The 14,474-nt window shown below is 32.8% G+C and overlaps 2 protein-coding genes across 3 annotated transcripts in view; both read left to right on the top strand.

Moving 5' to 3' along the window:
- Window positions 1-2,997, top strand: part of LOC125668664 (Golgi-specific brefeldin A-resistance guanine nucleotide exchange factor 1-like) — a 44,151-nt gene extending 41,154 nt beyond the window's left edge. For both annotated transcript variants that reach the window (XM_056162305.1, XM_056162304.1), the window contains one exon: window positions 2,055-2,997. In XM_056162305.1, the coding sequence (XP_056018280.1) occupies window positions 2,055-2,158 (104 nt within the window). In that variant the 3' untranslated portion in view covers window positions 2,159-2,997. The remainder of the gene's footprint in view (window positions 1-2,054) is intronic.
- Window positions 2,998-4,309: 1,312 nt separating this feature from the next.
- LOC125668674 (uncharacterized) overlaps window positions 4,310-14,474 on the top strand; it is an 88,929-nt gene continuing 78,764 nt past the window's right edge. The window contains exons 1-5 of the mRNA XM_048903009.2: window positions 4,310-4,586; window positions 11,966-12,102; window positions 12,553-12,667; window positions 12,877-13,137; window positions 14,289-14,412. Of these exons, the coding sequence (XP_048758966.2) occupies window positions 4,561-4,586; window positions 11,966-12,102; window positions 12,553-12,667; window positions 12,877-13,137; window positions 14,289-14,412 (663 nt within the window). The 5' untranslated portion in view covers window positions 4,310-4,560. The remainder of the gene's footprint in view (window positions 4,587-11,965; window positions 12,103-12,552; window positions 12,668-12,876; window positions 13,138-14,288; window positions 14,413-14,474) is intronic.

The raw sequence follows: 14,474 nt of genomic DNA, 5'->3' as shown, positions 1-14,474 counted from the left end.
ATAGCTACATGTACATTGTATATACAGTGTAAGGGTCTAATTGGCTCCTAAAATTATTAAAAATTCTGAAATCTTTGAGATCTGAAATGTATATTTTTTTTAACTTGAATTTGTGTGTGACTAAATCATAAATGTAAAGTCAGACAGCATTTTATTGAATACTGTCATTTTCCCACAGAAATCATCACTTATAGTACTTTTGTTGTGGTTGAAAAGTTGATTTTAGAATATGAATTAATTCAACTAATCTTTGATCGATACAAATACTATTTAATTCCATGGAGTGTTAATTTCCCAGATTATCATTAATTTGGTCCGCAGGGTATGAAATTCCGCCGAGCTGCATGTGACTTGCATAAAATGAGCTTACATACTAGTATGAAATTAGGCAGATTTTATGTGCACATGGACTTTATGGAAATATACAACGCGTGTAAAAATGTATATTTACCGTAATAATTATGTTTTTCCATGTGCTCTATGTTTGTAAACTGTAAAAATATGCTATTTTTCATCAAAAGTTAAAAAATCTGGGAAAAGTTGAACATTTATAATGTCATATGTGTATTTAAGATGTCATAGCTTAGAATTACCAGCATTTTTCTATAAGTGTACATGACAAATTGTACATCAATAAGCTATGTATATACTCCACATCGGTATATAAAAGTAAAATATTTTGTTTTAAAAAATAAATGGAAGTCATTTTAAGGGCCAATGTAGACCTATACCATACAATGTCCTATAATGACTCTTTCTAAACATTGGGCATTGTCAACCGATACATACATTCAGGTGATTGATTGCTGCACATCACATATACCATTTGTGCTACTTGTTTTATGCTATATAGTCTGTTAAAGAGCTCTTGTTACTTGTTCACTGTCAATAGGTCCAACTTTAGATAAAGAATTACGGACTTACTGTGTGAATATATACTTGTATCAGACATTATGTTGTGCCATAAAATTTCTTCGGGATTGGATACACAGCACGAAGTGTATATGCTTTAATTGATCCTGCCCTTGATTTGTATCCATATATAAGCATCTTGTGAACTTGTATCCATCCTTTACACATTGCATAGCATTCTGATGCATTAGTATATTTCTTATGCATTATATAAAACTTCAGTTTTACTTGACTGTTTATTGTATCTTGACGAATGCTTCTTACTGTGCGCATTTTTTTTTTTATGACACCCTGAAAATGAAGGGCATTTAGTTTTCTAGCATGTTTATCTGTGGCAAAATACTTTTAACCTATGTAACTTCTGAGCTGCAAGTTAGAGGGCATTGCTATTTAGTAGGGGTAATCTTTGAGGCAATGCTTTTCAACCGTGCCTTGCTTAACAATCTTGTGACCTTCAACCAACCTATCAACTTCTGAACTACTGTAAAGATATCTTATTGAGCAATTGTACTATATTTGTTGGAAAACGGGTTTTAGGTAACAGGAATTAGCAGTTTCCTCAAATAAAGAACTGCAACTCCAACCGGAACATTAGTGAGCATTTAGTGATGTATCTGTACATGATTTAGTGCCAAAAGTAAAAAGTGCTTTAGAAATAGAATACTCAACCAAATATAACAGAGAGTGATAGAGCTGTGATAATGCCATGCCAATAGTTCAAGTAAAAGGAAAATTAATAGTTACTTGGGTCAGTGTGTCACTCATTCATTCATGTTTCACAAATATGTCTTGTTTATTTAGTCTAAGAGTCTAACTAGCAGGGCCAATGTTAAACATCTGTTAAAGTTTTTTTGTTTTATTTTAGAAAACACAAGGAAAATTAATTATTCTAAAGTAGAATTTGATAATGAAACTTGAAAATCTATGTGAAATTAGACATTACCCAAGTGAATCACATTTATTACATAGTAAGATCGATGTGATCACTTTCAGTAATGATTACAGAGGATATTCAAGTTTTTTTTTTCTGTCTTGTGTTTTGATTCAGGCTGGATACACAAACTTGATGATACAGAACAGCTTAGTTTTTAAGTTTTCACAAGTACTTGAAGTTCATTCAATGTTTGACCAATTTCTTTCAGAGAGCCCAAGAGGAAATTCAGGCCAACAGCAGCAGCCAAATGATAGAAAACCCATAATTCTTCCACCTGCCTCCTCAGTGCAGCACCCTGTTCACACCATATAGACTTGTTAGTATTGTACAGAACTTCCAGCAATACATTGGAAACGATTTGTTTATTTTGTCAAATGCAGACTTGCATCGATTGTTATCAAATGTCATCTAAAATACAGTTGTGTGTTATCAAATACATTATGTACATTGTGCATTTTCATACCATTGTTAACACTTCTGTTGAAAGTGTCCCTTTATTGGATACACCGTTTACTTTTTGAAGTATTTTCATGAAATACACTCCGACATTGGGAAATGGTTTAAACACATTATCAAACAATGACTCATTATTATTTTGACATACATGTGCTTGCAGGAAACATGTAAAAGATAGAAGATGGAAATGTTGGAAGATACTCATATTTTCTTGATTGTAGTAGTAGATGATATTAGATGGTATGTCTTAGTTTCCGTTTGTTCGTGTATGTGGATATAGATAAACAATGTTATGTAAATTGTGTAGATATGTGAGCTTATTTATCAACTTTGTTAACTGTTACAAAGTTATTGTTCTTTAGTTTGTGATTTTACACAAATTTTATATTTATTTTCATGTAAATACATATGTAATAATTGAATAAAATTTGTTATAATTGTTCTTTGGTGAAATAGGTGTACAGTTATCTATATGAATACACTGAGTTACTGTTTGTTTTCTAGATTATACAAATTTATCATTGTCTGCATCTTAGTATGTTATATATATATATATATATTATATATATATATATATATATATATATATATTGGCCATTGTCTCTATCTAATTAATGTAACAAACTAATTGACAGGGAAATGAGTTGTGGTAGAGAAAACAATTAATGCAGTTTGCCCACTAACACCCACATAATGTTTAATTAATATTTTTGATAACTTATATATATATATATATTGGCCATTGTCTCTATCTAATTAATGTAACAAACTAATTGACAGGGAAATGAGTTGTGGTAGAGAAAACAATTAATGCAGTTTGCCCACTAACACCCACATAATGTTTAATTAATATTTTTGATAACTTGTCCTTACTATGAAAATTTGATTTACAGGGAATGAAAATACTAGGTTTGGTGATTGTTCATAACAGGCCTCTCATTGTACTTTTACATGCATGTTCAGGGCTATCATATTCTAAATCAAAGAAAAGTTGTATAGAATGTGTATTGTGATATCAAGTGATTGTAATGATATCTGTATCAAACATATTTATTGTGTTAACGTGATAAGACTTTTAAAAGCATAGTGAAAATAAAATGTTTCAAACAATACAATATATTTGAGTTTTGAATTGGGAACATATATTAGGGTGAAAATATTATGTACATTTAAAGAGTTTGGTATGAACATTATGTAATCTGCATGCTGTACTGCAAAGTTAGATACATAAAATATTGGTGCAAACATTTTTCCCCAGAATTCTTCTCTAAAGTGACCAAGGATCAATCTCTTGTTTAGGAATTGCTAGCATACACATTCTGTAGTTTTGGCAAATACATTTGTATATTCTTTTACTTTGGGGCAATCTACCGATGTTCAAAACTGATCTTACAAGTGAAAATAATAATAACGGAAAATGAACTTTGTCAAAAAAGAGGAACCAGAAATTGCGGGGGGGGGGGGGGGGGGGGGGGGGGGCTGACTTTATGAGGCAGGGGCTCCGAGGACTGCCTTGAGGCCCCCACTGGGTCCAGGGCACCCCCTGGAGCTCCTGGATTTTATAGGGTTTGAAATATGTCTCCTATTTAAGTCATTTGTAGCTATTTTCTACCATTTTTAATAAGGTGAAATGAGTAAAATGATGCAAATTTAAAGGGGTTTTGGGAGAAAAAAAGTTCCAATAAAGTAATTCAAGAAATCAAAAGATTTGGTCATTTATTCCTCCTGGGAGTGGAATAAATTTTTTGCTTCTTTTATCGTTTGGTATATTTTTCTAAACAAGATACCACGATTTACTTTAATTTTGAAAATTAAAAATCCGCCACTGATCATGCACATATAGATAACAGAGATTGCACCCCTTTCATTTAGAGAGTGGGTGGACAACCAAGTAAGTAAATTTTATTTAAAGTCGGCACTGTATACAATAGTAACAAATAACATGAGCTCTTTAAAAGCCGACTATCAGACAAAATATCACAAGGTAAGCATGCAAAAAACAACAACACATATACATATTTACATGCATACTGTGGGGCCATATAAATTGTGGCGACCTATCGGCTTCCGTAGAGACGCAGATTACATTAATGGAATGCTAATAATGATCACTTAAAAAGAAACCGTACAATACAACTATAGACCTGACCTGACGAAAGTTATACGCGCATCAGATGATGAACCAGTCGCGAGAACTTCCGAATGACATTTGGCGCGGAAATACATCAAACACCCTATATGATGTCGTCTGACTGAAAATGTTAAACAGATTGACTATCGAGAGGTAAGTATAATAATAATAATAGTTTATTCACCAATCAAGGGCCCTCGGGGGGCATGTACATGTTAACAGGCAATTAATTATAACAATGAAAATAAATAACAATCATTTAGAAGTACTACCGGTAATACTGACAGAGTTCACACTTCTGCACTGCACATATCTATATAATTATATATGAAATACTGATTACAGACAAGATTTAAATTAACAACATGATAAATAAAATAACCCAACTGCCTCACATAACAGTTACTGGGATAGCAGATAATGATAGTGTCGTGTGAATACTTCTATAAAAGAGAATAATAGCATTATATGAAAGAATAAAAAAAAAAAAACAACAAAAAACCCCCACAATATGTTGACCTGATTACAGGGAGCACCAAGGGACAGTGCCTGTTAACAGTCTGGTAATAAATTTATTGTACCAGACCGTTGGTCTTGTACTCCCAGTAACCAAGACAGCTTACTATTGTAAAGTAAAGGAAATGTGTAGAATGCAAAGACATGTATTTGCTGTATCACATTACACTGTTCAAAATCATCTTACTGAATACAACATGCTAGTATATTACATATTTACACGCAGGATCCAGTTGTTCTGAATGTTTTATTTCTAAAGCAGGAAGGTTAGAATACTTATATAAAAGAGAATAGCGTTATATGAGAGAATAAAAACACGATATGTTGACCTGACTACAGGGAGTACCAAGGGACAGTGCCTGTTAACAATCTGGTAGTAAATTGTTGTACCAGACTGTTGGTCTTGTACTCCCAGTAGCCAAGACAGCCTACAGGTGTAAAATATGAAGAGAGAAAATGTGCATAATGCAATGAAATGTAACATTTGTAGTATTATATCCCACTGTTTAAAATCATCTTACTAATTTGGATGAGAATATTTTCATCTTCATTGGTCATTAGCCATATAAGCTTTTGATCACTGTCCATCTTTACAAAATTCTTACATGATTTGTCTATCATTTGGAATAAAATAACCCTTTCTTCTGATAAATGACTACATGAGAATAAAAAATGTTTTTCGTCATCCACTGAATTGTTGTTGCATCTTAGACAAAATCTCTCGTGTCGAGGGATTTTTTGGTAACGTCCCCTTTCAATGTTTAGTCTATGAGCTGATATACGGAAACGTGTTAGACTTCTCCTTTGCTCAAAATTTTTAATTGAACTCAAATAATTCTCAAAACCAAAGTTTTGTTTAGCAACTTAGTTTTTTATCTGAATTTAATGTAAGGTGTGAATGCCATTCTTTGATGTAATGTTTGAATAAACAATCTTTAAGAGCCTTTTTAAACTGGTATGCCCCTTTAATGGGCAAATCTCTAATCCCATTAATATTGGTTATGAAACAGTTTATAGAACCAAACCATGATGAATTGTTTTGTTCAAAAAGTAATTTTGATTCTCGATATGTAAGTACATGTACATATGGTTGCATCAGGAAAAGTTCATTTCAGTTCCAAGCGTGTGTTTGTATTCCTATTTCTCCAGAATTTGTAATGATCGCTTTTCATACAAGGCCCTATAATTAAATGACTGATGCAAGGCAAAGTAGTCGAGCATACCGTATACTACCAGTAACAACCACCACCCATTTTTTAAAAATTACCCAAAACAATAAAAATCAGGTGCAATTACCAATTTTGAGGATGCTGATTTCAAATCTGGATTCCTTTTACTCCAATTTCTTATAGAAAATGAGGTATAGTGTCTTAAACACCCCTACCGTCAGGTTGCCAAAAAGGAAAATGTATCATTTCGCATCAGAAAGTGACCCAACTTTATTTCTTGAAACACCATTACCCAAAACAATAAAAATCAGGTGCAATTACCAATTTTGAGTATGCTGATTTCAAATCTGGATTCCTTTTACTCCAATTTCTTATAGAAAATGAGGTATAGTGTCTTAAACACCCCTACCGTCAGGTTGCCAAAAAGGAAAATGTTTCATTTCGCATCAGAAAGTGACCCAACTTTATTTCTTGAAACACCATTACCCAAAACAATAAAAATCAGGTGCAATTACCAATTTTGAGTATGCTGATTTCAAATCTGGATTCCTTTTACTCCAATTTCTTATAGAAAATGAGGTATAGTGTCTTAAACACCCCTACCGTCAGGTTGCCAAAAAGGAAAATGTTTCATTTCGCATCAGAAAGTGACCCAACTTTATTTCTTGAAACACCATTACCCAAAACAATAAAAAGCAGGTGTAATTACCAATTTTGAGTATGCTGAATCCAATTCTGAATTCCTTTTACTCCACTTCCTTACAGAAAATGAGGTATAGTGTCTTAAACACCCCTACCGTCAGATTGTCAAAAATTGAAAATGTTCCATTTCACATTAAAAAGTGACCTGAAAGTTATTTCTTGAAATAATGCATACAATATAAAAGGAAAACAATTAATACTAAATTGTTCCATGAACATTCTTAGTTGTTTTGGAAAGAATATATCTCACCTCTGGACTTCACAGATACAGGAAAGGAAGAGGAATACGGAGCGGATCAACGATCTTAAATTTAATCAGATTGGGCCATAGCCTAAAGAACTGACGAACAGGAGGAAAAGTAAAATTAATAGGAAAACTGATTTATTAAACATCAGCAAGTCTTCTCCGAGAACTTCTGGTAGAGCTGTCCGGGGGGGGGGGGGGGGGGGGGGGGGGGGGGGGGGGGGGTGGGGGGGTGGCTGAGTTGCATCATTATCAGAATTTACCGAAACAGTGGACTCTGGCTAGTCTGGGGGCTGAGCTAGTTGCATCAGAATTGACAGAAGCAGAATTCTCTGGCCAGTCGGGGGGCTGAGTGCATGGTATCAGAATCTATTATAAATTTATTTATTTTTATTTTTTCAAAATTCAGAAATTTAAAAACTGCATGATCAGATTTTTTAGTAACACTAATAATTAATTAATGTCACTTTATTGCGATGACTCTTCAAGTACAAACCATGATATTAAAAAAACAATGAAATGAAATGATAAATAAGTAAATAAAATATTTGTAAGTTACTTTATTTATCCAGGGACCTATATACTAACTAGTAGGTCCCTGATTTATCTGTAAGTAAGTCACTATAGAAAATTGCATCATCTGTAGCTTATGACCCCTTTTGCCTTAATTGCCTTGTAATTAATATTGTTGAAAATTTGGCAAATAGCATTTTTAACCCCCCAGTCCATACCTTTATATTTTCTTTAAACGCTAAATCCAGCTAATTCAGTGAGGAGGAAATGTCACTACCATATTTCGAATTTCCTCTAGACTATATCAAATTAAATACCGCACTGCTATCAGTCACAGATTGACACTGGTAGGGGTATGGGGACCTGGTCTGTGAGTGTGATTGAAAAGATTCTGATGAAAATAAAGATTCACTCATCATTCAGAAATGTATGAACATTGTATTAATGTATACCACCGGTACGTTGTGAGTACGTTAATAATGGGAGTTATCTTTCCCTGGATATCTAAATCAATCAAATACTATGTGAACACGGGCAACTATCGTCCATGTTTGACCTCGGTATAATTTATTCATGCATAGAATGTATTAATATGTCACTCTTTGTTGCGTATTTCACAGTTAAGTAAATGTTTACTTATACTCGCTCTGCTTAATCGCTTCAATTTCAAAGGGATTTTCTGGAATGTGCCTAATCACGTGAGATACGCTAAATATAGCTATTTTAGATCCGAACGATCAACTTCGCATCATTCGTAGGCTCTAGGTTTATCCATACTAGCCCGTAAAAAATAGGGTAGAACCTCATCCCACTTTTCCTGTAGAAATAAAAATAGAACATAACGTGCCACCTAGCGAGCGTGGTTGTTGCTACTACCAGGGACCTATATACTAAGTATATAGGTCCCGGGTACTACGTAACTTCTGTGGAAACGAGGGGGCTGGAGGTTATATTCAGTCTCAGAAACGAGGGGGATAGAGAAGACCAAATACAAATAACCCCCTCGTTTCCACAGAAATTTCGTAAGTACGACATTGATGGTGGTATCGCGCACATACCGTTAGGGTGAGCAACTAGTGAGCTACACATGCACTTTCCAGCATGCTGTATATGATCTGTCAACATTTGTTCGAAAAAGCATTGCAGATCAAGGAAACTGTATAGGTCTAGCAGCCAAAAGTCGTCAATATTACATGGCAAATTTTGTAATTTTTATATCGGATCAGATATCAGCGGCCGATGGTTTTGAGGACTAATATTAAGTTGCATAAAATTTTCCTATTTTTCAATTTACATTATTAATATTTTTAAAGTGTTTGAATACTATGAGGGACTGTTTTGGTATTTATTGCCATTTTTCAACTATTTGAATATACCAATTCGAGAAAGTGATATCGCTTTAAATAGCATTTGTGCATGATTTGATGGTATCTATTTGAATAGATGATATCGATAATTACCTATATTTGAATAAGCGATATATCACCATTAAAAGCTTCTTGATTTCAAATCTGGGCGATGTCACTTATTTAGAATTAATATCTGAGATAAGGGTTTGACACTAAGGCACGTCTGACCGACTGAGTCTACTAAATGATATTCTGAACGTCTGAGGCGGTTACTTGTAGTTGTTACTTTGGCGCAAAGTGTTTACACCATTTATTATTTTCGTATTCTTTTATAGAATCAATTCTATAATTATCAGATCCCGACACGAACTTACAATTTGCAGTGTTTTCCTTTCTGCACCATATGCAATAAATGAGATCATCATTGTATTCAAATCAGGGCTGGTTCTCCTACCAAGCACACTAAAATTTTCTTTGTCGCTTTGTTTCCTCACACTTCTTCTTAGCGACAACTTTCTCTGTAAGAACGGGTTGTTTCACTGATTTCCTATCAGGAATTGCATATTCTTTATATTTTAGAAGGGGATCATTATCCCCGCCGGAAATATACAACTGGCTTACAGGGCATGTGCGTCAATAATACTTGGTAGCCCGATCCTGATTTTATTAAACATGGTTATCGACGGGCCTATTGCTTAATTTAGAAGACCGAAATTTTTTTATCAACTGAAATTCTACCCTGATTTACCTTGCGTATACAGTTTTATTTGGAAAAACTGAAGTAGTCTAACATGTTTAATATCGGAAATACTATAAACAAAACAAAAACTCAATACTGGACATTTGGTCAGGAACTATACAAACTTTAACTGGACCGATCCATTTTTTACCGGAAATGTCTGACGGTCCGACATATTTCGCATACTCTGATCTCACCCATTTGAATCTAGATAAAATCACTTTTTCAAAAAGTTGAGATCACCTCTTTAATTTAAATTTATACAGTCAACTCTTGATAAACCACCACCTTTTGAATTTATGGCGTTATAATGAATTTGGCGATGAACTGAATTTACGCCATCTTGGGAAGAAAGAGTTACTTTTCTTGTATATGTAAGAGTTATCTTTCCTTTATGTACAAATGTAATGTAAAAATATCTCATAATTATTTTTCCAAATTTCTCTAACATGATTGAAATAGTTTTATCAATGATAAAGCTTCGTTTTAAAACAATACACAAACAATGTACATATACACATTATGTTTCAAGTTATTTAAGTAAACCTTGTCCTTTTTCGGTATTTAGCGCACCGCGTGGCTGTTTCCTGGTAGTTGCATGAGCCATCATTAATTGGACGAAGATCAAAGTATTTCAAAGTCCAATTTTTTGAAGCTGAAATATCACTTGTTGTCTTCCTTTTTATGGACTTTTCTCATAAAACAGTAGAATAATTAGAGATTTCCTGTAGTGTACATTAATTTCGGATGGTTTCTGTGGTAATGTAATAATATGCTTATTTTCTTAGAATTTAACAGAAACCTCTTTCGTGCCGAAGACATAGCTAAACTAAATATTTTTCCCAGAGGTAAAAACAACAAGACAACGGTTCAGGTTGAGTAATCATCTTGTTTATTTAATACAGGGTACCTCCTGTCCAGGTGTACACCGGAGATCGATAATGACCAATTTTCCACATCACTGATCATGTGCAGCCATGGCGGTTTATCGAGATAATAATTAAACACTTTGATATAGACTTTTGTAATAAAAAGACTGTGGCAAATGGTGATAGCGAATTTGGCGTTTTAACGAGAACTTTAAGTAATAGAAAAAATGTTCTTAGAAAAATGCGGCATTTATAATAATAACGAAAATGGCGATGAATTGAGTGGCAATAATTCGAGAATTAACTGTAGTTGATATCACCTGTTTGAATAAGTGATATCACTGAATAGTTATTGTCTTTGATATCTTTACAAGTTGTATAATGATGGCTATTTCCTCATGAACGCAATGCAGCTGTAGACAATGCACATATGAATACAGAAATTTCTACTTGATAAATTTAGTAATATAGTACTTCTATATTTTAACAGGTTAAGGTGAAAACATACTCTGTAATGAACCTGCATCTCTGCATATATATTATAGTAAATAAATTAATATTATAAATTTATTGAACCAGTCTCTGCATATAATGAATAAATTCATTGAACCAATTTTAACTGCACAAAATTAGTGAAAATAATTCAAAATTAAATTTCCAATACCCAGCAGAATTAATTTGATATATAGAGTAATTAATATTTTTCTTTGAATGTTTTCAAAAGTTCAACTCCCAGGAGTACATTGTGTACTTTGCTATTGATAGTCTCTCAACGAGATGGGAATATTCAGGGGCTTTTGTGTTGTTTAAAAGAACACTGCTCCCTAATATTAGAATTTTGTCTAAATATGCAGAACATGAAAACTATTTTAGATTTCAAAACCCACGGAGCTACCAAGTAAACTTTTAACTCAGGTGACTGATAAGGCCCGTGGGCCTCTTGTTGTTTTTCCTTGCTATAATAACATCTAAAAGTATGGTTTGCCAATTTTGCTAAAACTTTTGGGTTCCTTTGCAATAGATATTGCATATCAGATACATGTAATGCATTACTCTTGTCACTGTCAAGCCTGTTAAAATTTAGTTCACACATTTGAAATGTAATCGTCATAGCCTGAAGTAACTATCTGATATTTGGCTAAAATTCAGAACTAAAAATGTTGTTTGACATATATAGAGGTATTAAAAAAATTCCTGGGAAGTAATCCGAAGTAACTGTATGCCTCATTGATAAAATTTAGCTGATATTTAAAGTATAAGAATTTTTGTCATCTTCATGTAACTTTAATAATTTTAGAGATTTTTATGATTAATATCCATATGTAAGAATTATTTACTCCATGAATATTTAAGATCAAAGATTATTTCTACTTTAAAATGCTTGTTCATTTGTGAATCATTTTCAGAGTGTGGCATATTTATTCTTTAAAGATTGGGAGAATCTACAGAAATGTCAGAAAATGCAGTTCAGATTGGAAGAGTGGGTGCCAACGAGAAACTTGGCAAAAAATTGCACATAGCTGCAAAATGTGGCAATAGAAAAAAATTGAAAAAGATTCTAGCAAAAGGTAAATTTACTCTTATGTTGAGACAGAATTTAGTGATCAGGGAGTTAGTTTATATAGTATACATGTAGAAGGTACAGATGCTGGTCAGTTATTGTTATAAAAGATGATTTAATTTATAATCATTAAAAAACATTTTGCAATATCAGTGGTAACACCTGGAGAACCACATTGCTTTGTTCAGATTTTATAATCTTGATTTTGCTTTTCATAAATATAATTAAAATACTTTAATACTAATCAAGATTATGCATGAGGGAAATTGTGGTGATTTATCAAAGAATATGAAAGCCCAAGAAAAGACACTGACATAAAAAGTTACTACACCAGCTGCCTATGAGCACAATCATGATCATTTTCAAGCATGTATACTTGAACAGTGGTAAGGTTTCTTTATGATATCAAAATCATGACTGTCAATCAAAATAAAACTTTTATAGATTTTCCTTTTAGGTATTCATGTGGATTATTCAGATAGTAATGGGCAAACAGCACTCTTCTGTGCTTGTTATGAAAAAAGAGAGAAGGTTGTTGATATTTTGCTGAGCCATGGAGCAAACCCAAATGAGTAATTATGTAACAGTCTTATTTAATGCAAATTATATGAGATGGATAAAAACAATTCTAATTCTGTTATAACACAGCAAATTATATACAATTTCTTTACATTGATAATTGTGAGCAATGTTAAGGTAATATTCAGGATATGGTATGGAGCATGATATTTCTTCACTCTTGCCTTTAGAATGATAAAATTTTTTCGTTTATTTCCTCTAGAAAAAGTGATAATGGAGCTACCCCTGTTCATGTTGCAGCTCTTTGTGGAAATTTGAATATTCTTTCAAAACTGCTGTTACACAATGGAGATTTAAGACTTCATGATAATGAAGGTTATTCTGTAAAAGACTGGGCACTAATGCAGCATAATCCAAAAAAGCGATTGAAAATTGTTGAATTTTTGGAGAAAACCAGATTATTTGCTTTAACCAGATCTGGCCATGATTTGGGAGATATCACACGAAAAGGAAGTCTAAATTGGTAAACAGCTTTATTATTAATATTTATATTCACTGAATCTTTTCTCTTATATTTCTTTTGAAATTGACATCGCTTTCATCTGGGACAATGTATACATGATTGTTGCAAACTAGTTTGATCTGGGTTTTTTAGTACCACCTGTCTGCAAAATCATTACCAAATATGGAGTGTCGTCAAGGTCACAATGGCTGTTCCAATTAAAGTAACAAATGGTCAACCATATAATATCTTAGTACTTAAATCTAGTTAAATTTTTTCAAAAAAATACAGGAAAATATAAAGACCACTTCCTAAGGTACATCAAATGTAAACAATTGATTATTTTTAGAAACTATACAAATTGCATAAAATCAGAGATCACTGCAACTGACTGAGAAGTTCAATTTATTTGGACAATGCAATTACCGGTGTGTAATATGATACACAATGCGGCCATTTTTGTTGTTTCAACGAGTTGTTCTTTGAATATTTACACAATTTGCGTACAAGTTACTTTGACAATTAGTACATTTAAGTATGGTTATCATTCTTTACTTTCAAAATTAACAAACCACAATGTTCAAACACTTACTTTATGTGCTTTGCATTGATTTATTTTTATGGTAAATTTATGCAAATAAGACATTAAGAATATCTACATCCAACATTATATTTGATGTGACTTAAATACAAACAGTCTAAAAGCCCATCAGACTTATTGATTTTTTATTTTCACTGATTCGACCTTAAAATTCACTGGCCTCGATCTTGGGGACCACTGAGTTTTCATGAAAAACTGGGTTTGAGATACTGAGTTTTAACTGTATATATGACAATATATTTGATTAATGCTGTTGTTTACTTAGATTTAAGATAAGAATTTATAAATAAATTTGAGTCCACAGCTTCTCAAGGCCGTGAACAATGCTGAAATCTATACCACATGGAAGAAAATATGTCAGTATTTCAAATGGTAACAAAAGTTCTGCTCGCTAATATTTATAACATGAAGGCTAGTGACACTTGATTGTAACTACAATGTGGGTATTGTTCCTTCAAAATGCGTAATCTTTATTGAAATTAATTTTTCAAGAGTATTTATTTTCTTAGCAAATATTGAAGTATATGAAAGATTATCATGCATGTTATAGCCATTCATTTTCTTTCTGTAGCATCCAGAAAGATGGTCACACGAGAGAAAATGCAGTGGTTAGGGTGTTTCATGAAGTGTTCAGACGCCGGTCAAGTGTAAATCTTGATCAACTGAAAAGTGCTCCAAATCTGGGATATGGCAAGGTAGATTCTTCATAAGTTAAAAAATTAGTGGTACATGGTATTGGCACATTATGATATAGTAA

This window comes from Ostrea edulis, chromosome 4, assembly GCF_947568905.1.
Source record: "Ostrea edulis chromosome 4, xbOstEdul1.1, whole genome shotgun sequence".
Taxonomy (NCBI): Eukaryota; Metazoa; Mollusca; class Bivalvia; order Ostreida; family Ostreidae; genus Ostrea; species Ostrea edulis.
This window is presented reverse-complemented; position numbering and strand designations above follow the sequence as displayed.